This window comes from Schistocerca cancellata, chromosome 8, assembly GCF_023864275.1.
Source record: "Schistocerca cancellata isolate TAMUIC-IGC-003103 chromosome 8, iqSchCanc2.1, whole genome shotgun sequence".
Lineage (NCBI taxonomy): Eukaryota > Metazoa > Arthropoda > Insecta > Orthoptera > Acrididae > Schistocerca > Schistocerca cancellata.
In genome coordinates this window covers 428,345,781-428,370,460 of record NC_064633.1, presented here as the reverse complement: position 1 = coordinate 428,370,460, position 24,680 = coordinate 428,345,781, and the positions used below count along the sequence as shown (strand labels likewise).

At 40.2% G+C, this 24,680-nt stretch overlaps 1 protein-coding gene across 1 annotated transcript in view; it reads right to left on the bottom strand.

Annotated features, from left to right (window-relative positions):
- Positions 1 to 23,144, bottom strand: part of LOC126094820 (myrosinase 1-like) — an 83,728-nt gene extending 60,584 nt beyond the window's left edge. Inside the window, exons 1-2 of the mRNA XM_049909396.1 lie at positions 22,961 to 23,144; positions 13,014 to 13,147 (exon numbers count right to left, since the gene is read on the bottom strand). Of these exons, the coding sequence (XP_049765353.1) occupies positions 13,014 to 13,147; positions 22,961 to 23,114 (288 nt within the window). The 5' untranslated portion in view covers positions 23,115 to 23,144. The remainder of the gene's footprint in view (positions 1 to 13,013; positions 13,148 to 22,960) is intronic.
- Between the last annotated feature and the right edge of the window lie 1,536 nt (positions 23,145 to 24,680).

Below are 24,680 nucleotides of genomic sequence, written 5' to 3'. Positions count from 1 at the left end.
TATAAAGTGAAGCCACAGCATCTACATGAGGAGACGATACAATTTGAGTTCCGCATGATCCAACAATTGGTCCGTTATTGTTCTTGCTGAAGTTAATGATTTACCATTTTATTTGAATCAGGAGGCAGAATAAGTCCTGTTTGCCGGTGTTACAAGCACTGTAATTAAGCAAATCAAAGAATCATCAGCAGAGAAAACAGTAAATGATGTTTTTGTGGAAGTTGCTGAAAGGTTTTGCACAAATCACACAACTTTGAAGAAATGTAGTTCATCCAATTTTTACAAGCAAATATATCCCACATCCTATTAGCATCGTATCCTTACAAGAAATGATAAACACATTAGAAAATAGTAAAGTGTTAGGTATGCATGCTGATGAACACTTAACCTGGCAAAACCAAACTGTAGACATGCTACACTGTTTAGATTCTGATAATTTTTCGACAACTGTAATTACCAACTTTGAGGATACGGATGTCAGTAAGCTAACCTATTTTACTAGTTGTATGGGTTTATACCGTTTTTGTGCGACTGTAGTGCAAGTCTAATTAAAACCACTCTCGACGTTCTACCACCCATATTTATAAGATTTTCGTGCACAGCACTTCCACTTTATATTTATGTCTCTATTTTGTATAGACTCCCTGCCGTCTCGTTACTTTGTTCTTATATTGCAATACGCACTAATACTTTGTGTTGTATTGGTGGTAATTAGAGCTATAGCTCTTTGTATATTTTTATATTTTTCGAGTGATTTTTGTATAAGTTGTTACTTCGCTGTGGTACGGTGGTAGGTTATCTAGTGTGAGTACATTCATAAATTATATCTTTTTTATGGTGTGTGGGGGGATTATTATATATCTATTGCGTATTTTATTAGTTTAAATAACATTAGGTTGCTAATGTTTGTTTGGTCATTTATTCTGCATTTCTTTCTTCGGACATTTATAAACGGGGATGACATTGACATATATCAAAAAGAGGCATTTGTCAACTTCAGTGAAACAGTTGCGATGCTGCATACTTTGGATAGACCACTACGGAATTTGAACTACGGTATAAAGAATGTAAAAGAGTTTGTAAATATGGCAGCAGGCAGTCAGTATGTCAGAACACGTCGCCAAGAAAACTCCAACTTTTCACAATAGACAGTGACATAAAAATATCCAGTTACAGTAACAATAAGTATCTCCTAGCCCAGTAAGACAACTACTTTATAATAAACGCAACCATAGAAGAGAAACACATATTGATTGTCCAAACAAACATTAGCAACCAGACTTATTAAAACAAGTAAACATACAATAGATAAATACCAACCATCCAGACACAATGAAGATAGTATCACATAAGATAAGCGATGTTCTCACTGTAGACCACCCGGCACCATACCACAGTGAGGTAAAAATTTCTAAATACAGAAGTTAGGTCATATTAGGTAACTCTATATGTACACATATTCGTGTCAGTGCAAGTTCTGTGTAGCATACTATAACAACACATAGGTGTAGAATAACGTTTAACAATACCATGAATACTTTAATGACGGTAAATTAATAGTGTCTATCATAATAATTTAAAGAGTGAGAACTCTTCATGATGATAGCAAAACGTCTCATAAAAAAAACTACTTTATTCCAGAGACGACTGAAGTGTTTTAACCCATTAAGACCTAAATTTTTTCTGGAGGGAGGAACATTTTTCCTTATGTGATAATGCTCTTACGAAATCTTTTAATGATTTTAGATTTAAGATCTACACAAAAATATGTACCCGTTTCCAAAATATACTTGGGTCCATTTCATGAACTAAAATAACGGATTTCGAAATATTCTGTATTGTAGTAACTAGCAGAACGGTCATTCAATAGTTACCATGCAAAATAACAATAAAAATATTTAATTACACAGTGGAATATAGCGAACCAACGACGTCTGTGTATTCTGGTGGTCACGCTAAATTGACTTCCTGATTATTTTCATAGTGATGCCAAACAGCTGGCAGCACTTGGGCATGATAAAAAGGCTGAATGTTCAAAAATGGGTACTTTAGTTTTCCATTGGGAAATATACTATTCCTTTTGTTGCAGCTAATACACAGAACACGTTAATATACACTGTTGTTACCAGATGGTCTGAAGGGGTTAAAATAAAGCAAAGCGCGTATCATCATACCGAGACATATTACCGTCATAAAGGGTTACCAAACGCATTTAACTTGTGTAACTGATACTGAGGTAACAGAGGCGATAAAACAGAGAAGATGACATATTTCACTTTAAGTGAGTGAGTATTTTCATGCATTAATGTGTTATAGGAAAATGTTCTACGACTGTAGAAATTATGCAAAATGTATTTATTGGGCGGAAGAAAATAATTAAAACTAAGTGTGTATGTGGTACATCCCGTAGGTATGGTGCTGGAAATAAGCTTAGATGACTCCTGCATATTATGAAAAAGGTAAAATGATCGATTCGCAAAACTGCAGACCAATATCATTAACATCGATTTGCTGCAGAGCTCTTGAACATATTTTCAGTTCATTTCCTTGCGACAGAAATGTTTATGTTCACGAATAAGCAGATAATCGGTTTGCCCTCGCTTTGCTTGAGTGTTCAACGGGAAAAGAAATTACTAATGGTGGTTCAGAGTGAACCCTCCACCAGGGACCACACAATGGCTTACAATGGGTATATATAGCTGTTTATGTAGATGTCGATGCAGATATCTCTTCAAACAGCTGGAAATATTAACCACAGCCTAACAGTGCCTTGAGAATAATAGAAATATTCACCAGTACAATACTTTAAGTAGTCTAACTTTGGCACAGGAAAGATGAAATATGCAGCTACAAAACTCTTTGATAGTCTATCCGTGGAAATAAACTGCCTGACAGATAGCAGAAGGGTTTCTAATAGTAGATTAAAGATGCTCCTTCTTGACAGCTCGTTCTGTCTCAGAGAGTAATTCTTCAGTAGCAATTATTTGTCGTTAATTGCGGATATTCAACTAGTGCCCATGTAAATATTATTATTTTTATTCTTTAAATGTAATTGTCGTACACTTGTTCTGTTGACATATTACATATGATAACGTTTATCATGAATTTGAACTGTGGAACAACTAACTAACTACACTCCTGGAAATGAAAAAAAGAACACATTGACACCGGTGTGTCAGACCCACCATACTTGCTCCGGACACTGCGAGAGGGCTGTACAAGCAATGATCACACGCACGGCACAGCGGACACACCAGGAACCGCGGTGTTGGCCGTCGAATGGCGCTAGCTGCGCAGCATTTGTGCACCGCCGCCGTCAGTGTCAGCCAGTTTGCCGTGACATACGGAGCTCCATCGCAGTCTTTAACACTGGTAGCATGCCGCGACAGCGTGGACGTGAACCGTATGTGCAGTTGACGGACTTTGAGCGAGGGCGTATAGTGGGCATGCTGGAGGCCGGGTGGACGTACCGCCGAATTGCTCAACACGTGGGGCGTGAGGTCTCCACAGTACATCGATGTTGTCGCCAGTGGTCGGCGGAAGGTGCACGTGCCCGTCGACCTGGGACCGGACCGCAGCGACGCACGGATGCACGCCAAGACCGTAGGATCCTACGCAGTGCCGTAGAGGACCGCACCGCCACTTCCCAGCAAATTAGGGACACTGTTGCTCCTGGGGTATCGGCGAGGACCATTCGCAACCGTCTCCATGAAGCTGGGCTACGGTCCCGCACACCGTTAGGCCGTCTTCCGCTCACGCCCCAACATCGTGCAGCCCGCCTCCAGTGGTGTCGCGACAGGCGTGAATGGAGGGACGAATGGAGACGTGTCGTCTTCAGCGATGAGAGTCGCTTCTGCCTTGGTGCCAATGATGGTCGTATGCGTGTTTGGCGCCGTGCAGGTGAGCGCCACAATCAGGACTGCATACGACCGAGGCACACAGGGCCAACACCCGGCATCATGGTGTGGGGAGCGATCTCCTACACTGGCCGTACACCACTGGTGATCGTCGAGGGGACACTGAATAGTGCACGGTACATCCAAACCGTCATCGAACCCATCGTTCTACCATTCCTAGACCGGCAAGGGAACTTGCTGTTCCAACAGGACAATGCACGTCCGCATGTATCCCGTGCCACCCAACGTGCTCTAGAAGGTGTAAGTCAACTACCCTGGCCAGCAAGATCTCCGGATCTGTCCCCCATTGAGCATGTTTGAGACTGGATGAAGCGTCGTCTCACGCGGTCTGCACGTCCAGCACGAACGCTGGTCCAACTGAGGCGCCAGGTGGAAATGGCATGGCAAGCCGTTCCACAGGACTACATCCAGCATCTCTACGATCGTCTCCATGGGAGAATAGCAGCCTGCATTGCTGCGAAAGGTGGATATATACTGTACTAGTGCCGACATTGTGCATGCTCTGTTGCCTGTGTCTATGTGCCTGTGGTTTTGTCAGTGTGATCATGTGATGTATCTGACCCCAGGAATGTGTCAATAAAGTTTCCCCTTCCTGGGACAATGAATTCACGGTGTTCTTATTTCAATTTCCAGGAGTGTATAATGTTCCACAAACGACTCTATTAAAATCTAACCCTTACTCGTTCTACATCATACTGACAGGTTCCAAATATGAGCCACGGGATATGCAAGTAACTACTAACCAAGTAGCGTAGACTAGGGGTATATTTGGTAATAGTATTCTGTCTTCAGTGACAACATTTTTGTTTTCTTATTAGTATCCTGCGTATTTCAAACTTACAACTCATTTTCAAGAACCCTGTAAACTCAATGGACGATAAACCAGCCATTGTTCTTCACGTAACAAGAAAAGCATATGAGGCAGGCTTACTGATAAGCAGCTAGAGAAGTGAAAGAAATAAAGTACTGGGAGACATTACTTGCATTTCACCACATAACATTCGTCGTCTACACTGGCGATATCCTTTACAGTTATGGTTACATTTTAAACGATATTGCATATTGATGACAGTACTACGTATTTAATGTTCATGAAATGGAGTATTATATGTTATAATATTTTTGTTTACATAGATTGACGGAATAGAATACTTACAGGAGAGACAGTTAACCGTTTTTCTTTTACATTCTCAAGTTGTAACCTCGAGATCTGTAATGCTTATAAACAGACATAGTGACTCAAAACACTCATTACAGTTTAGTTCTAATATTTCTAAGTGTGTAGTTTATACTTGTTGAATCTGTGACTTAGTAATAACATCATATTATTTCAGTAATGCATTTCAATGGAGTAAATCAACCTTCTGCAACATGACAGTGACTGAAATATGACGGCTGTGGGAAGGAGGAAGTGTGGTTGAACAGAGAGATAAAGAATCAGAGAGAGGGGGAGAGAAGTTTCTGGAAAGAGATGATGATGAGAGGGCCTTTATGAATATTGACTCTGTACTTCAAGAACATTGCTATATCGAAAACTTGAGTACACAATATTGATATTCCACAATGATATGTATTTAATAGTTATTTAAGAATTAGCATTTGGGTTTTCTTTCATCAGTCTTTGTACAACCATGAACTCTCATTGATGTTGTGTGAACTATCTGTTTACAGCTATCTGCCAATGACCTAGAGAGTTGATAACCAATTCAAAACGAACTATTAAATTAATGTTTTTGTTGAAACCTATACTGTGTATCCAAGTTTTTCATATAAGAGGGTGTATTTATATTTAAAATAGGGATAAGATAATTGTAATGGTAATATGGTCCAAATGGCTCAGAGCACTATAGGACACAACTTCTGAGGTCATCAGTCCCATAGAACTTAGAACTACTTAAACCTAACTAACCTAAGGACATCACACACATCCATAACCGAGACAGGATTCGAACCTGCGAGCGTAGCGGTCGCGCCGTTCCAGACTGTGGCGCCTAGAACCGCTCGGCCACCCCGGCCGGCTGTAATCGTAATATCTTTGAGGCTGTTGTATTAAAGAGACATTAATTAATGATTACAAAAAGTAATATATTATGCTCGCTATCTATTTGTTCATTGAGAATGTCTTGCAAAAATTTGTTGTCTGTATATTAGCACATGTAATGTGTGGACTTTAATGCCTGTGGTTTATCTATGGCTTATTGTGAAATTTGGATTTATGACTCGATGAATGTATTTTCTCTCCTAAAGGTGAGTTACCATTCCTGATGTACAATGAATACGGAAACGTAAAACTTACTTCTGTTCATTACATCATAAGGCAAATTATGTGCCTATACTACTTACATAAATACTGGGACAGCTGTTTATGTTGGTCAAGTTTGCTGCCACTATGAGGAAGGACATGCTTTATTCTACTGCTTGTGTAGTAACACATTTTGATACCACTTTGTTTTTGGATTGACTGGCAATTTTATAAATGTCTATTCCAATCTAAGACACACTGAAATGTTGTATAGTTGTTGTGCTTCTTGGTAAAAAGTTGTAGTTTCAGTTTTGTTTCCTTTTCTTCTGATGTAATCAAGGAGGAAATCGATTGTGGATGGTCAGTATACATTGTTCAAGGTGATTTATTTGAATAACACAATTTCATCACCAAAATCAAGTAGTGCATTCGGACGTTCATACTCTCATTAACTGTATCGTGCTAGATTTTATGTAATGGGATCTATTGTGGACAGCTATATCTGTAGTTTATTTTCTGTAGGTGCCGAGGTGTTTCTGTTGTTCTTTGCCGGCCGGTGTGGCTGAGTGGTTCTAGGCGCTACAGCCTCGAACCGCGCAATCGATACGGTCGCAGGTTCGAATCCTGCCTCGGGCATGGATGTGTGTGATGTCCTTAGGTTACTTAGGTTTAAGACGTTCTAAGTTCTAGGGGATTGATGACCTCAGATGTTAAGTCCCGTAGTGCTCAGAGCCATTTGATCTATTTGTTGTTCTTTATGCAAACTGTTCGGTCTAAGACATTTTACGTCTCGTCTCCCTCATGATCACTGATGACTTTGATAATAGGTTGGAATTGGCTGTAAATATTACATAATTTCTCTACTTCAGTTTTAGTAGCCTAGAAAAGTCTGATAATGTTATCTATAAGCCTGTAAATTAAATGATTTTACTAAGTAATGCATGATTTGAAAAAAAATCTGGTGTTTAAAATGATCGAAATAAATATCTGCTAACAAGACAGACAAATTTTATTCCATGGCTAACGCATCTTGCTGACCATAAAATTTGTTGTTAAGCTCAAAATCATAATTATGTTTCAACACAAGTTCTAGAAGGTCTGTACCGAGTGGTGTGGCGCAGTGGTTAGCACACTAGATCCGCATTCTGGAGGACGACGGTTCAAACCCGTCTCCAGCCAACCTGATTTAGGTTTTCCGTGATTTCAGGCCAATGCTGGGATGGTTCCTTTGAAAGGGCACGCCCGTTTTCCTTCCCAATCCTTCCCTAATCAGAGCTTGTGCTCCGTCTCTAATGACCTCGTTCGCTGACGAGACGTTAAATTCTAGTTTCCTCCCCCTCCTCTAGAATGTCTGTAAGTTCTATAATTTCTGTTCTGGTAGTTCTGTAAAACTTCTAAAGCTTTTGTTAATAATCTCTAATGTTCAATTTATTGGGACACCTCATTACAGATTTACAATATCAAAAAATCCTAGTTCAGCTTCACTGGGTACCTGCCAGTCTGTTATCTCGATGTAGCTGCTGTTTACGACCGTGCTTTACATGGAAATAACGGCCTTTTTAGAATTTGCTACGTTTATAATATAGATATCTCCTTCAGGCACTTTGATTTGGGTTTTTAAATCAGTACTTGTGGAGTTTTCATTATTATGTTTTTAGTTTCTTGAATTGTGGTGAGATAATTGGTGTTATTCATTGTTTCTTTGATCTATCTCTCAAAATACTGTGCAGGATCTCTCTGAATTTCATTGATGTTGTTTTGAGCAAAAAACTCTTCTGTGTTTTATGCTTCGTCATCTACTTTTACTATAATAGTGGCATTGCCTTCATCAGCTTTAAGAGCTATAGATTTTTCTTTCAATTTTTAACTTACAATCCTGGCTAGTTTTCTCTCATTATGTGTTGGTTCCTCAAGTGATTTTTTAAGGACAAGTAGACTTTACACGTCAATACAACCTGTTCTGTGAGGTCTTTTACACCAAATTTTGCATCTTTTTTGATGTTACGGATCAAATGTCCATTGGTATAACTTTTACCTGATACTGGGAATGAGGCCTTTCTCAAACAACTAGGTTACATCCATTTTCTTCTTCTGTTGATAACAGGAGGCTGAAACTCACATTCAGCAGCTTATTAACGCTAAGTGAACAAACAGAACATATAACAGAGTTCTTTCTGTATTTAGTAATGACTGTCGAATAGAACAGCCTCACAAGATACAGCAAATACTGTTACCTTATTCTTGTCTCAAATAAAAATAAACCCTCTCATCTCCATCTCATAGAAACTCCTTCGGCCTTCCCTTCCCCTCTCTCTATCTCTTTCTCTTCCTCTCTCTGTTCGGTCACACTTCCTTTCCCCCACTACCACCACATTGCAGTCACTGTCACATTTTAGTAGGCTTTTTCATTCCATTTGAATGCATAACTAGTGTAATATTATGTTATTTCCAAGTTACTCTCTCAACAACTCAAAATTACGCACTTAGCGATGTTGTTGTTATCGTGGTCTTCAGTCCTGAGACTGGTTTGATGCAGCTCTGCGTGCTACTCTATCCTGTGCAAGCTTCTTCATCTCCCAGTAACTACTGCAACCTACATCCTTCTGAATCTGCTTGGTGTATTCATCTCTTGGTCTCCCTCTACGATTTTTACCATCCACGCTGCCCTCCAATACTACATTGGTGATCCCTTTATGCCTCAGAACATGTCCTACCAACCGATCCCTTCTTCTAGTCAAGTTTCGCCATAAATTTCCCTTCTCCCAATCTTATTCAATACCTCCTCATTAGTTATGTGATCTACCCATCTAATCTTCAGCATTCTTCTGTAGCACCACATTTCAAAAGCTTCTATTCTCTTCTTGTCCAAACTATTTATCGTCCATGTTTCACTTCCATACATGGCTACACTCCATACAAATACTTTCAGAAATGACTTCCTGAAACTTAAATCTATACTCGATGTTATCAAATTTCTCTTCTTCGGAAACGCTTTCCTTGCCATTGCCAGCCTACATTTTATATCCTCTCCACTTCGACCATCATCAGTTATTTTGCTACCGAAATAGCAAAACTCCTATACTACTTTAAGTGTCTCATTTCCTAATCTAATTCCCTCACATCACCCGACTTAATTCGACTACATTACATTATCCTCGTTTGGCTTTTGTTGATGTTCATCTTATGTCCTCCGTTCAAGACACTGTCCATTCCGTTCAACTGCTCTTCCAAGTCATTTGCTGTCTCTGACGGAATTACAATGTCATCGGCAAACCTCAAAGTTTTTATTTCTTTCCATGGATTTTAATACCTACTCCCAATTTTTCTTTTGTTTCCTTCACTGCTTGCCCAATATACAGATTGAATAACATCGGGGAGAGGCTACAACGCTGTCTCACTCCCTTCCCAACCACTGCTTCCCTTTCATGTCCCTCGACTCTTATAACTGCCATCTGGTTTCAGTACAAATTGTTAATAGCTTTTCGCTCCCTGTATTGTACCCCTGCCCCCTTCAGAATTTGAAAGAGAGTATTCCAGTCAACATTGTCAAAAGCTTTCTCTAAGTCTAGAAATGCTAGAAACGTAGGTTTGGCTTTCCTTAATCTAGCTTCTAAGATAAGTCGTAGGGTCAGTATTGCCTCACGTGTTCCAGTATTTCTACGGAATCCAAACTGATCTTCCCCGAGGTCAGCTTCTACTAGGTTTTCCATTCGTCTGTAAGGAATTCGCGTTAGTATTTTGCAACTGTGACTTATTAAACTGGTAGTTCGGTAATTTTCGCATCTGTCAACACCTGCTTTCTTTGGGATATGAATTATTATATTCTACTTGAATTCTGAGGGTATTTCGCCTGTCTCATATATCTTGCTCACCGCATGGTAGAGTTTTGTCAGGACTGGCTCTCCCAAGGCTGTCAGTAGTTCTAATGGAATGTTGCCTACTCCCGGAGCCTTGTTTCGACTCATGTCTTTCAGTGCTCTGTCAAACTCTTCACGCAGCATCATATCTCCCATTTCATCTTCATCTACATCCTCTTCCATTTCCATAATATTGTCCTCAAGTACATCGCCCTTGTATAGACCCTCCATATACTCCTTCCACCTTTCTGCTTTCCCTTCTTTGCTTAGAACTGGGTTTCCATCTGAGCTCTTGATATTCATACAAGTGGTTCTCTTTTCTCCAAAGGTCTCTTTAGATTTCCTGTAGGCAGTATCTATCGTACCCCTAGTGATATATACCTCTACATCTTACCCCTGGTGAGACAAGCCTCTACATCCTTACATTTGTCCTCTAGCCATCCCTGCTTAGCCATTTTGCACTTGCTATCGATCTCATTTTTGAGACATTTGTATTCCTTTTTGTCTGCTTCATTTACTGCAATTTCATATTTTCTCCTTTCATCAATTAAGTTCAACATTTCTTCTGCTACCCAAGGATTTCTAGCAGCCCTCGTCTTTTTACTTACCTTATCCTCTGCTGCCTTCAATACTTCATCCCTCAAAGCTCCCATTCTTCTTCTACTGCATTTCTTTCCCCCATTCCTGTCAATTGTTCCATTATAATCTCCTTGAAACTCTGTACAACCTCTGGTTCTTTCAGTTTATCCAGGTCCCATCTCCTTAAATTGCTACCTTTTTGCAATTTCTTCAGTTTTAATCTACAGTTCATAACCAATAGATTGTGGTCAGAGTCCACATCTGCCCCTGGAAATGTATTACAATATAATACCTGGTTTCTAAATCTCTGTCTTACCCTTGTATAATCTATCTGAAACCTGTCAGTATCTCCAGGCTTCTTCCTTGTATACAACTTTCTTTTATGATTCTTGAACCAAGTGTTAGCAATGATTAAGTTGTGCTCTGTGTAAAATTCTACCAGGCGGCTTTCTCTTTCGTTTCTTCCCCCCCAATCCATCTTCACCTACTACGTTTCCTTCTCTCCCTTTTCCTACTACCGAATTCCAGTCCCCCATGACTATTAGATTTTCGTCTCCCTTCACTATCTGATAATTTCTTTTATTTCGTCATACATCTCTTCAATTTCTTCGTCATCTGCAGAGCTAGTTGGCATATAAACTTGTACTACTGTGGTAGATGTGGGCTTCGTGTCTATCTTGGCCACAATAATGCGTTCACTATGCTGTTTGTAGTAGCTTACCCGCACTCCTATTTTTTAATCATTATTAAACCTACACCTGCATTACCTCCATTTGATATTGTATTTATAATCCTGTATTCGCCTGACCAAAAGTCTTATTCCTCCTGCCATCGAACTTCACTAATTCCCACAATATCTAACTTTAACCTATCCATTTCCTTTTTAAATTTTCTAACCTACCTGCCCGATTAAGGATCTAACATTCCACGCTCCGATCCGTAGAACGCCAGTTTTCTTTCTCCTGATAATGACGTCCTCTTTAGTAGTCCTCGCCCGGAGTTCCGAATGGGGGACTATTTTACTTGCAGAATATTTTACCCAACAGAACGCCATCATCATTTAACCATACAGTAAAGCTTCATGCCCTCGGGAAAAATTACGGCCGTAGTTTCCCCCTTGCTTTCAGCCGTTCGCAGTACCAGCACAGCAAGGCCGTTTTGGTTAGTGTTACAAGGCCAGATCAGTCAATCATCCAGACTGTCTGGCCTCTCAACGGATGCCCCTCCGTTGTGGTTGCACCTACGGTACGGCTATCTGTATCGCTGAGGCACGCAATCCTCCCCACCAACGGCAAGGTCCATGGTTCAAGAGGGGGGGGGAGGCTTAGCGATAAAAGCAATAAAATATATTGGGTATTTTTAGTTGCTCTTCTTGTTCGCAAGCAATTCAACGTCACTGGTATTCTTTGGGATAAGAAGATGCCTATAGGTCTAAAATCAAAGATATACCACACAATGGTAATCAACAGTAAAACTATTCAATAACTATCTGAAGTGGCTACAATCAAAGAAATGATGCAAAAATGGAGAGTTTGGTGGTAACGATACATCATTCGGGCAGCCCCTACTTCAGTAATCAGCTCAGCTTATCATCTAAATGTCAAAGGCTAGGGACAATGTGGAAGGTCTAAATAATGGTGGATATGCCCTATAAAAGAAAACGGGAATAATACGACATTTTATATTGCAACATATCCACTTAGGTTAAATCTGCGCCATTTGAGTCATGCAGGACTGTCAAAAAAGTGCTAAATCCTTCAGAATGTAAGTGTAACTGTAAAGGTTTTTCACTGATGTAGAAAACAAATGTAATGAGGTAAGGTGCATGTAATATTTTACAATATTTTATTTCTCTCATTTCTCTAGCATTTCGCTGATTACTATTGCGTCAGTTTTCTTGATACAAAGAAGCAACTGTATCGTTCTGTAACTGTTCGGCTAAGAACTGAAGCAGAAGTATCGTTTATTATGACTAAAGAGCTCTAAAAAATGGAGATATAGCTTCTAAACGCTTTGGACAGTAGTTATAAAATAAAAATATTGTGATTGAGGATGGAATATTATTAACAAACTAAATCGTAAACCCAGAAGATACAGTCAAGGATAGCCTTCGACTTTATATGTAACAAGTAACGTATAGCTAAAATAACGGAGAGAGACAGTGTTTGTGAGCTGTTATGCTATGCTGTAATGTCACAGAAACTGTTGAAACCCTTCCTCTTCTCTCTGAAATAAATTTTGAAAATGTAGCAGCAATTGAGTGTCACATATATGCAGTCTCAGTAAATTTTATTTTATAATTTCCATTAAGTATAAAACACATCCGTAGCCGTTTCTGACACCATAGCAAAGCGCCTTTTCTAAAAGGCGTATTGCAGTCATTTCCAAAGGTTTCAGAAGGAGATGTGCTGGACTTACCCCGATACCTTTAAGAGCCTCGACGTCTTCTGCATACTTGTGGTACGAGTCACAAGCTACGTCACCATTAGCACCGTTGTTCGTGTATTCCGGATGCTCGTGGAACATGTGGTCCCAAATGTTTTCACCTTTACCTGTAATGAGTTGAAGACAGTGATTAGACTGAATGACGTAACGACGTTTGCACATATACAAAAAAAAAGGTGGAGTGATTGACACTCAGGGAAAGTATTATTTGCTATTTGTATTTTCATCGATACAAATTAGTCCACTCTATTTATAGTGCTATTTAACATTTTAGTATCATTTCTTTACACTACATACTTAATTTTCGAAAGTTGTGAGACAGGAGAAAGACTGTCACCAGGCTTCCATGTTAGCCTGAATCCGTTTAATCCTCCTCTGGGCTTTACTGCGAAAGAATGCCTGCTTGCGCAATGTAAGAATATACCTGTGTTATGCTGGTCAACATAGAGGACAAACACGAATATCACCTACAAAATTTCGGAGATTTCTCTGGGAGTTTCCTGAGTATTTTGTTGTAATAGATTTACTGTTTTCGAAAACAGGTTTCAGAGTAATTGTGATTGTTCGATTTCTTACGCCAGCTTATTTTTGTTCCTACATTGCCAATAAAATATCTCCAGAACGACGTGCATGTCAGCGGAGTGCGCTATGTGTCTTGTTTGACAAAAAACGTGTTCCATTTACTCTCGGTCTTGTTATCTCGTTCTTGATCTTTGCCCTGAATCTTGCGTTTGGTATTGCTCAGTTTCGTCTCGGATTTATCTTTCCAGCAGTGTTAGTTATGCGTTGACTGTGATATGCAGTAGTATCGACAAGTTTATAATAAATAGTTGGTAGACATATGCGTCGGGTTCGCTGAATGCAGTAGAAGAGATGCACAACGACGTCATGCGGTTGCAAAGGGACGACTGTCACTAAGTGTGTGTGTTTGATACGTAGGTATTTGTGTGCAAGGCACTTAAAGAGATTCAGTTGTTGCCTTCAGGTCCCTTAGATTGCGTAAAAATGACAGTCTTGAATAAAATATGGGACTCAGAAACCTGATTAAGTCTTGAAAATGTAGATTGGTATCTCTCATTTACAACGCAGGTAATTTAGTAATTTCGAGGAAAACGATTAAACACACACACACACACACACACACACACACACACACACACACACATATATATATATATATATATATATATATATATATATATATATATATACGCTTATCTAAAAGAACTCAAAACTAATTTCTGTAGCCCACTTCAGCCTCTTAACTGTGAGTTGTACTCACGACTGGTTGTTACAGGGTTAGAGGAGGAACAAGAAAACACAAAATCGTTCACAAATATGAATCATTCAAGAGGACACCTTACTGTGTAATTTGTACCGGTAGAGGCTATGGCACACAGTGTAATACTTAAAACAGTTTCCTACGGTACACCGCACTCTTACTCAAAACGATTAAATGGCACTGAACAGTCTAAATATTTTTAAAAAAAACCTTTGACGAGAAGGTGCGAATACAGCCGTGCTAGGAAGCCCTATTGATGGAGATTTTGTTGAATATTGTGTCTCCAGGTACAGTCGTAAGCTTTATTTACTTAGAAAAATATCGATATACTGTGCCGCCAAAGTAAGAAAGCCTGCTCTGCAACAGCGTAGAGCAGTCATATGTTCCACAATTGATCGAAAAATCGTGAAACCCTTCTGAGAACGGTTTGATACCTTTCTTGAAAGACATCATATTTTTGCCAGCGACTGTTAAACTTTTCATTTCCACTATTGCCATTTCGGCCTTATGCCATTATCAAGTGCAGAAATTCTGGATTTAAGCCATGTCTATTTTATACAAGATGGTTTAAGAACTGCCTGATCACTGATGTCCAGACCAGATGACCAATGATAATTCGGTCCAGGGTCTATCCTCTACAGCTGAGGTTAAAGCGATGCGTCTGCAGGTCCTGGGACCCGTTCAGTCGTACCTAGTTTGGGGATATGTACCAAAATTGCTTCCCCTCACGAGATGAGATGCTGAACTCTCTGCCTCACCGAAATAAAACATTCTAAGAGAACTTTCTTTCCAATTGCGATAGCCGTAGCCTGTTGCATTGATTTCGGGTGTGAATGGGCACAACATGCATGCGTGACAAGAATTTTAGGAATGTTTAGGTTTGAGGCCGAATCTATACCTCTCTATATTCACACTTCCGCTACGGAATGCTAGAACCTGGCTGTCAGTTGCAGTGGCCATTGCGAAATGCTCTACCATTGTCTGGACCATGTCTCTAGAAGTTGTCTGGAGACGCCTACTTCAGAACTGCAATATTTACTAGATATAATCTTCATGGATTTCCATACTTCTGTAAAACGACTGGACACGTTAATAATAATACAAGAACACTTTCTATGATCTAGTTGCTCTACTTGATTGTGTGTCGAAGTTTGGTTCTCATTACCCGATAGGCTGCGAGCTTCTTCGTTGTTGCCCATTACTTAAATCGATGCAGAGCTGCTTGCTTCACCCAGATTCCTGACTGACACTTATGTTACGGCAAAGGCACAACCTACTTGCTAAGATTATCTACGAAGTTCGGTGTGTATGTATCAATGGCATAGTGGGTCATACTTGTGGTGTGGTCGAACGGTTCAGGGACGCTGCCTCGGTGTTAAAAAACAAGCTTCTGGCTGTACAGGGTCAAGGTTGCTCTGCTGATAATCCAACTTAGTGGCTTGCCTTCGGGGCTTCTCCACCTGGAAGATAGATCCAGATTGGTGTCACCGGACTGAAGCTTACCAGTAATTTCCACTGAATAGAATCTGCGAGGATTTGACAGCGAAAGAGAAGTGACTGGCCGAGGATGTTGAAGTGCGTGTATGGTTGCTTTTGTAGAGGATGCAAAGTTCATGCGATATCATGAAACTTTCTGAAACACGACACCTGTTGCCGGTCGAGTGTGAGACCTGTAACATATATATGCTTTCGTGTTCCAGTAGAATAGATACTCGGGGGAAATATTACTACCTGTTAGCTTCTGTGTTTGACACTTTCCTTATGCATTGTCTTTGGGAGGAAATTTTGGAGGAACTTAAATGACATTAGGCATTTCTGTATACTGGAGTTCAACAGTTGCAGTACTGGAAGCTCTACAATGGAGCACCCATGCTCTTTCCTGAGTCCCTAGGGAGAGCTATAGGTTTTGTTGCAAGAGAGATTTTGCAGTTCCACTTCCAAATGAAGGTGTTAGAACTGTCATAATGTATCTTTGTGTCGTGACATTGGCATCCTGAACTGACTTTCTGAGAGCATGAAATGTTTATGGTTTACCAAACAAGAAAATACAGATTATTAAAGAATTAGAGGAGTATAGTGATTGTAACAGAAACGAAAAAACAAATTCTAAGGAACACAATATATAGGAGACTACAACTTGATTCATAGTGGAGTTAGTAAACAACAAAGAGCAGCTAGTGTAGTTCCATTAACTGTTGATAAGAAGTGGGCTAATAACACAGAATTCACTCTTTTGTGAATGACAGAATACAACATCATTAAGATACACGGCAGTCACTCGATCTTAATTGGAAAATATGCCCCCGAAGAAGGCGAAATGGAAGACAGTTAAAGAGATTATGAAGAACAAAATACATAAATACAAGATCCGGATGCCCGGTTGGTAAAATCACAATGAAAGATGTTAAAAGTACATTTGGTGAAGATACATTGAACGATATTGGAGAGCAGCTGAGAAAGTTTCAAGAATTTAACAAACTCTTGACAACAAGTATGTTCTTTGTAAATAATGACATAAGTAAGTTCATTTGGTGCGGAAACGACGTAGATCGTTAATTGCTTATGTCATTACGAATAAAAAGTTGTCATCACAAGCGAAAGATTTAAGAGTCAACAGGGAAGTGGTGTATCATTGTATCAGTGTTTGCTAATACCTAAACAGAGACTCCCGAAAAGTTGGAATATAATGAAAACATGAAGAGCGAACCCGAAAACCTCAAATCACACACACACACACACACACACACACAATAAATGTTTAAAATTAAACTATTAAAATAACTGAGTATAAAAATTATACGAAACAAGATTGTATGCTTACCTTCAAAAACCAGAAATAAACCAGAGTATTAATGAGGAACAGGAAAACGCTATACAAGCAGCAAGAACTACAGCCAATGAAATGTGAGGTAAAAAAAGAAATCAGTGAAAGGAAAGAGGATTAACGTCGTGATATGAAGAAACTCCAAACATAATAACAGACAAGAAATTAGCTCCTCTACAACAAGTGAATGATGCAAGAGAGATATATAGTGTTAAACGAAATAACTGGAAAAATATTGGAAGGGAAGTTCACCAAGAGACTTGGAATAAAAATATAAGCACCGTTGAAGATGATACACATGGGTGACAGGTAATGGCACATCAAGTATCTAAGTATCTAGATAGTGGAGAAAGAGATGTAGCAAATATTAATATGTCCTAAGATGAAAATGGGTACAACATTACAGACATTTAAGGTCTAATACTTTAATGAAAACAGAGGAAGAAGACGAAGAGCATATTTGTGGACAAGCAGATTAATTAAATGTAGAAGAACTAGAATTTTTTGAATGTTGGGCGTCATAAGGGTCCCTGTTTGTGCAGCGACCGTGGAATATAAAATTATAGACGATGTAGCAACCTGTCACGGAAACATAGTTTCTCTTGTTGCAAATCGATTTCAACTGATATCAGTTATCATCGGTGCATTTTTCTAACCGATACATGCAGTAAGTAGAAGTACTGTCCTTGGAAGATTTCTATCATGAAGTGATACATCATAGGTCAAGTGCAAATGTCAGGTGTGAAAGGATAGGGGAATAAGTGTTGACCTATGGTGTGTCACTTCATTTGCCAAGGACAGTACTTCTACTTATGGCATGTATCGATTAGAAAAATGCACCGATGATGACTGAAATCAGTCGAAATCGATTTGCAAAAAGATACATAAACTATGTTTCCGCGACTGGTTGCTACGTTCTTTATAAGAATTAGAAATAGCATTGAACGAAATGAAGAACGGAAGGATACGGTAGAAGATGGAGTAAATGCAGAGTTATGGAGATATGAGGGCCCAATACTAAATCAGAGCTTTCTGAAAATAATTAATAGATGTTGGAAAGAATATAAGATTCCAAGATCCTGGTCTTATGAACAAGTTATGCACATATTAGAAAAAAAGTGCAAAAGGTAGGTGTGAAAGGATAGGGGAATAAGTGTTTTGAATATAGAATGTAAAATACTTATTCAAGCTTATTAGGTAAAAGGATACGAGCCGTCACAGACGTCTTATCACAAGAACAAAACGGTTTTACAGTTTTAAGCTGGCCTTTTTCTTAGCAGCCGTATATATCGTTCATATATAGGAATTCTAGAGCCAACCGGCTGAAACTAACGTCATTTGCAACCGGTGGCTGTATAAGTAATATGTTTGAAAACGGTTCTGCAAAGGGACATACCTGTACACATACCACTTTCACAGCTAGGTAGACAGTGGAGAAACACAGGAATTCAACCTTGAAAATCTTAAGGATTTGACCGAGAATATATGCAGAAATTATGGGAAGTCATAACTCAAAGAGGTTATCTGAAGCACGTAATTAAAGTTCTAAAATGTATGTATGAAGACAAAACAGTCAGCACACATGGTGGAAAAGGGAGTTATAGTAAAAACAGTCATACTGGGTGATTATAAATTAAGTGCAGATCTCACGGGTGTCCAGCGTGGGCTGTAATTATCGTATGGCAGTGAAACTTTGTAGAAATGCTAATGCTTTAATGCGCAACCGATTCAAGATGGCCGAACATTAGTTCCAGTTGCCGCCAGCAGGTGCAAATCTGTCCTTGCGCACTATTAGTATACCGAGAGATGTTGCGCAGTGGTTACCACACTGGACTCGCTTTCGGGAGGACGACCGTTGAAACCTGCGACCGGCCATCCTGATTTATGTTTTCCGTCATTCTCCTCATTCGCTCCAGGCAAGTGTCCGGATGGTTCCTCTGAAAGGGCACGGCCGACCTCCTTCCTCATCCTTCCCTAATCTGACGAGACTGATGACGTGGCTGTTTGGTCTCCTCCCCCAAATCAACCAACCAATCAACATCGCTTATATGACATCCAAGCGGCCATTCTGCAAGCCGTAACGTGCGTGAACTGTGTGGCTATTGAGAAGAGAGATCATTCGCTGTTACTGAAACTGTTTTATATGAACGGCAGTAATTAGAGTAATTACAGTGTTGCATCGCGAGATTATCGTCGACTGAAAAGTTTGAGGAGTGGGACGTCGTCTCGAAATGGCTTAAAGTAGATGATAATAAAATTCTAAAATACGGGTGAGCCGTGCGTGGCACCTAAAAGTGGAAGGCATCCTATCCCGAGGTTGCTGTTGCTGGAACTGACCATGCAGCAAGTGTCACGGGTAATGCTACAGATCGTTCAGTGTCATTAGAATATTCCAACCTGTGGTCAACAGCACGGGAAGTTTTGCGGTCTGTTTCAAACTGGTACACGTACAATGGTGCAGCAACTGAAATACCATGTTTCGCAGCAACGTTCGGAAATTGCTCATTGGTTTCTGGCACAGAACATAGTTGATGGCATGAGGGAGTGATGAAACATTTTATTCTGCAGGATGCAGTAATTACACATGACTGCCGAATATAGGAAACTGTTAAACCGCGCGGTGTGCACGAAAAGACGATGCATGGTGTGGAATCACAAGTTCCCTTATTCTCGGTCCGTTATTCTTTGAAGGGAATACACCCTGAGGGCCTATCAGGTGTTCCATGAGGTCTATACGCTATCGAGGCCTCCTTGTACAGCATGTGATTCCTGCTTTGTAGGAGCACAACTGTGAGCAAACCATTTGCATTTTTCACTTGTTTTACCTCTTCAGTCCACGTCCCGTTCCTAATACATTACAAGTGGAAACATTTCTGTACGTCTTTCTTGCATTCACAGCGCCAGATTTGTACCTGGTGGCTAAAATAGGAACAAATTATTTTTCCACCGTAAATCGGCTTCGCATCAGCGTATCAGAATATCCACCAAATTTTGCTGTTCCCCGATGATTACAGTCTACACTTGGCATCCACTCACCAGTCATGTGGTCACGAAATCCGGGCTCGCCAATCCCATACGTGCATACCCAGTCAATGACGGCTGAATTCCCAGACGTCTCATCTTTTGGCAGGCTTGTGTTCAGGCTTGTGTTCACTACATCACGGCAACTACTTCACAAAACTTAGGAATTACTTTGTGTTTTATGTTTTACGTTTCGATGTTTTCGCATTACAGACAAATCCATGTTGTGAAGATATTTTCATAGAAATAAACGTAATTGGGCAGCATTGCCGTATAAATCATAATTACAAGATTACTTTCTAGACCCCACATGTCCTTCATACAAAATACTACGGAAAATGTCCCTCAGCGACGTGTCTATTATATTGGAAGAGTTCGGATTCACTTCTCGCACCCCTATACCTTATGAAGTTCAGATTTCAGTGTCAGGGATCTCTGGTGAGTAAGCAATCACAGTCAGCCTGGAAACAGTTCACTTATTTCTTAGCTTCAGCCTAGAACGGGGGTGAAGTTCCCACAACCAGAGGGCGAGGTTGACGGGCAAAGAAGCAAGGAGCATCTGGGTGAGCGAATCCCAGCCCTCGACGTCTGCCAAATAATGCTTAAAGAGGCTTGCTAGAGTTAATGATGATTTCTATGGCGGGTTGTCTCGTAGGATGTGAGATGATGATGGCTGCACCAATAAACAACGGTGAAGTGACGATCGTTCTATGGACCATGTGGCATACATATTGTTTCAGGTTATTTTTAACTGTTTTTCGGCAAATCCCAAAGGTATAAAAGCAAATTACTCCACAGTGATCAGCGATTCGATGCCTCTTGTTGTCTTGGCAGGCAGTATTTCTAAACACCAGGATGAGACGAGTAATCCCCCAGGCGCCCCGTAGTTCTCCTGTTACAACGCTTCAGGGGCGTTCGGCGTTTCTTTAACTTCACTGCCTGACGGAGGTGGACGCATTCGCGAAATCCTGCGTCAACTTGTTACTGCAAACAGTGCTGTTACGAAGACTATTGCGTGTACCACTCAGTGTCCCAACGCTATAAACATTATTATAAAAATTAAAGTGTAAAGCAGTGCAACAAATGGAAAACTGTAATTGTCTGTTATAACTTTGCTCATTAAAGGTTACCTGAAATTATATGTAAGACAATGAAGAAATCTGTATTAGAAATTATACGAGGGTTAGCAATTGTGTTAAAGCAGTGACACAGTAAGCAGACGACATGTATTTCATAAACAAGGCATTTTTTTTTGTTTATTGATGCTTATATTGGTGGAAAGAGAATAGAATGTATAAGATTTGCTGATGACATGGTATTAGTGGCAGAAAATGAGCGGACAGAGAATAACATGCTGAAAGATGTGAATGACGCTTATGTGGAATATAGGATGCAAATAAACACAGCAAAAACAAAGAGTATGGTCATCAGTACAAGACGCAGACTGTCCAATACTGAAATAGGACAATCTAAAATTAGCCAAGTAGGCGGATTTAAATATCTTGGAAGCACAATAACTGAAGACTTGAGATGTCACCAGGAGGTGAAAACTCGAATTGCAATAGCGAAGGAGGCACAACAGAAAGAGGAGACTTATGTGGCAAATTAGATAAAGGACTTAGGAAAGGACTTGGCAAATGTTTTTTCTGGAGTGTGGCACTATATGGGGCAGAAAAATGGACGCTGAGACGAGAGGATGATAAAAGGTTAGAGACATTTGAGATGTGGATGTGAAGGGAAATGGAGAGAATAAGCTGGATGGAAAGAGTGAGTAATGAAAGAGTATTGGAAACTGTTGGTGGGAGAAGATGTCTGCTGAAGGTTGTAAGAGAAAGGAAAAGGAACTGGTTGGGACATTCATTGAGAACGAAGTGCTTACTAGCAGATGCTTTGGAAGGGTTCTCTTGTGGGAGAAGACTGAGAGGAAGAAGGAGATACGAGATAACAGACGACATAAAGGGAAGAGGAAATTATGTAGACCTGAAGAGGATGGCAGAAGACCGGACATCCTGGAGAACTACCATGTGAAAACCTGCCTTTTGGCGAACACTGATGGCAATGATGATATGAGCCCTACGTATAGTATTGAAACTATCTCTGAGTGATGCAGCGAAGATTATACAGCAAGGTCCCTCCTATTTTCGTGTCTGAGACAGAGCTCGAATGCAGTAAACGAACAAATATTGAAGAAATCGGCAATCTCTTCTTATTTTATTTCAGAAAAATCCGAATCGGCAAATACCTTAAATGATTTAGAATAACGACAGGAAACTGGTATTAGGGTAGCCCACAGGAATTGTAACGCTTTGGGTTCAGCATTTTAATCATAAAAATTTCCACAGTATAGTGACTTAAATTAAATAAACATTTTACATAAATAATGACTGATATATCCTGGATTAATTACAAACACTGCTAGTGAAAGTAGGTAGATCGGAAATAAATGCAGCGTTTACTAAAGATGGTCAAACTTACGGCTTACCATTGTAGTAAACTTTTCAACTTAATTTTAGAAAGTGAGTTGTTATATGGAACAAATAATTCATCGTCTTTGTTATATTAAATTGTAAAAATTTCAGTCTAGAATATTTTATAACAATGACTGCCATAAGCTCGAAACGAAAAGCGGAAACGTGTCCATGATATAACGATAGTTAAACAGTAAGCTGTTCACAGACGCATGTATGTTGCGATTGCTAAAGTGAAATACATCTCTTGAGATCAGTTCAAGTTAGAAATGATTTGAAAAGGAGAATGAGTGTACATAATTTGTGAACGGCTATACAAGCTCACCATCCTCGTTCCAGGCGCCCTCAATTTGATAGGCGGCGGTAGCAGCTCCCAACAGGAAGCCATCGGGAAACTGGTTGAGAGAGCTGTTAGACGCAGCTCTGACCAGGTGGATTACTGCCGCCGTGGACAGCAAAATTGCTAGACCCCTCGCCATGATCCGCTATACCGTCAGTGGGAGGCTGGTCTAGTGTCCGTCAGCACTACCTTCTGAAAGTAAGCAGCCTTTTATCATATAATGATACGTAAAAAATCCTCTTCAGAAAACGCATTAGTCATATCCGTAAACTCTTAAGCGGATTGTGTCTTTCCTTATAACACACTATCGTGATCTAAATCAGTAACAATAAGGCAATACATTGATATCGGCGATTTCCATTAAGTGATAAGGAGACTACTATCGCCCTCAAATGTCATGTGTTGCTTCTGTTACTTATCAGTCTTGTACTTTGGTTAAGCTGAGACAAACACGTTAAGTGACTTGACCTTCTCCTTTTATGCTTACTACTAATTATTTAAAAGTAGGAGGTACACACAGTAGATGTATAGTATTTTTGATTATCTGTTCACGTCTCTCCCAGAGTCCCTGGTTGAATTTTAGGAAATCCAGTTAACCATAAAAAGAATTATTGATTACGGCAGGCGCAAAATGGAGCGGAAAAGTAGGTTATTGTACTCGCAATAGTTGTCGGCGGAAGAATATTTTTCATTTCCCTTTCAAGTAACAGCCTAAACTGAAGAACCAAAAGAACTGGTACACCTGCCTAATATCATGTAGAGCCCTCTCGAGTACGCAGAAGTGCTACAACATGACGCGACATGGACTCGACTAATGTCTGAAGTAGTGCTGGAGGGAACTGACACCATGAATCCTGCAGGGCAGTCCATAAATCCGTAAGAGTACCCTTCTCAACTGCACGTTGCAAGGTATCCCAGTTATTCTCAATAATGTTCATGTCTGTGTAGTTTGGTGGCCATCGAAAGTGTTTAAACAAAGAAGAGTGTTCCTGGAGCCACAGTGTAGCAATTGCGGACGTGTGGGGTGTCGCATGGTCATGATACGAATGCCAAAGTCCGTCGGAATGCACAGTGGACATGAATGGATGCAGATGATCAAACAGGATGCTTACGTACAAGTCACCTGTCGAAGTCGTATCTAGACCTATAAGGGGCTCCGTATCACTCCAGCTGCACAGGCCTCACGCCTTTACAGAGCCTCCATCAGCTTCAACTGTCCCCTACTGACATACAGGTCCGTGAATTCATGAGGTTGACTCCATACCCGTACACGTCCATCCGCTCGATACATTTTGAAACAAGACTCGTCTGACTAGGCAATATATTTCCAGTCATCAACAGTCCAATGTCAGTGCCGGCTGGCCCACGCGAGGCGTAAAGTTTTGTGTCCTGCAGTCATCAAGGGTACACTAGCGGGCCTTTGGCTCCGAAAGTCCATATCGATTATGTTTCGTTGAATAGTTTGCACACTGATACTTGATGGTCCAGCATTAAAATATGCTGCAATTTGCTGAAGGGTTGCACTTCTGTCATTTTGAACGATACTCTTCAGTCGTCGTTGTTCCCATTCTTGCAGGATCTTTTACCGGGCACAGCGATGTCAGAGATTTGATATTTCACTGGATTCCTGATATTCACGGTACACTCATGAAATGATCTCACGGGAAAACCCCCGCTTCATCGCTACCTCGGAGATTCTGTGTCT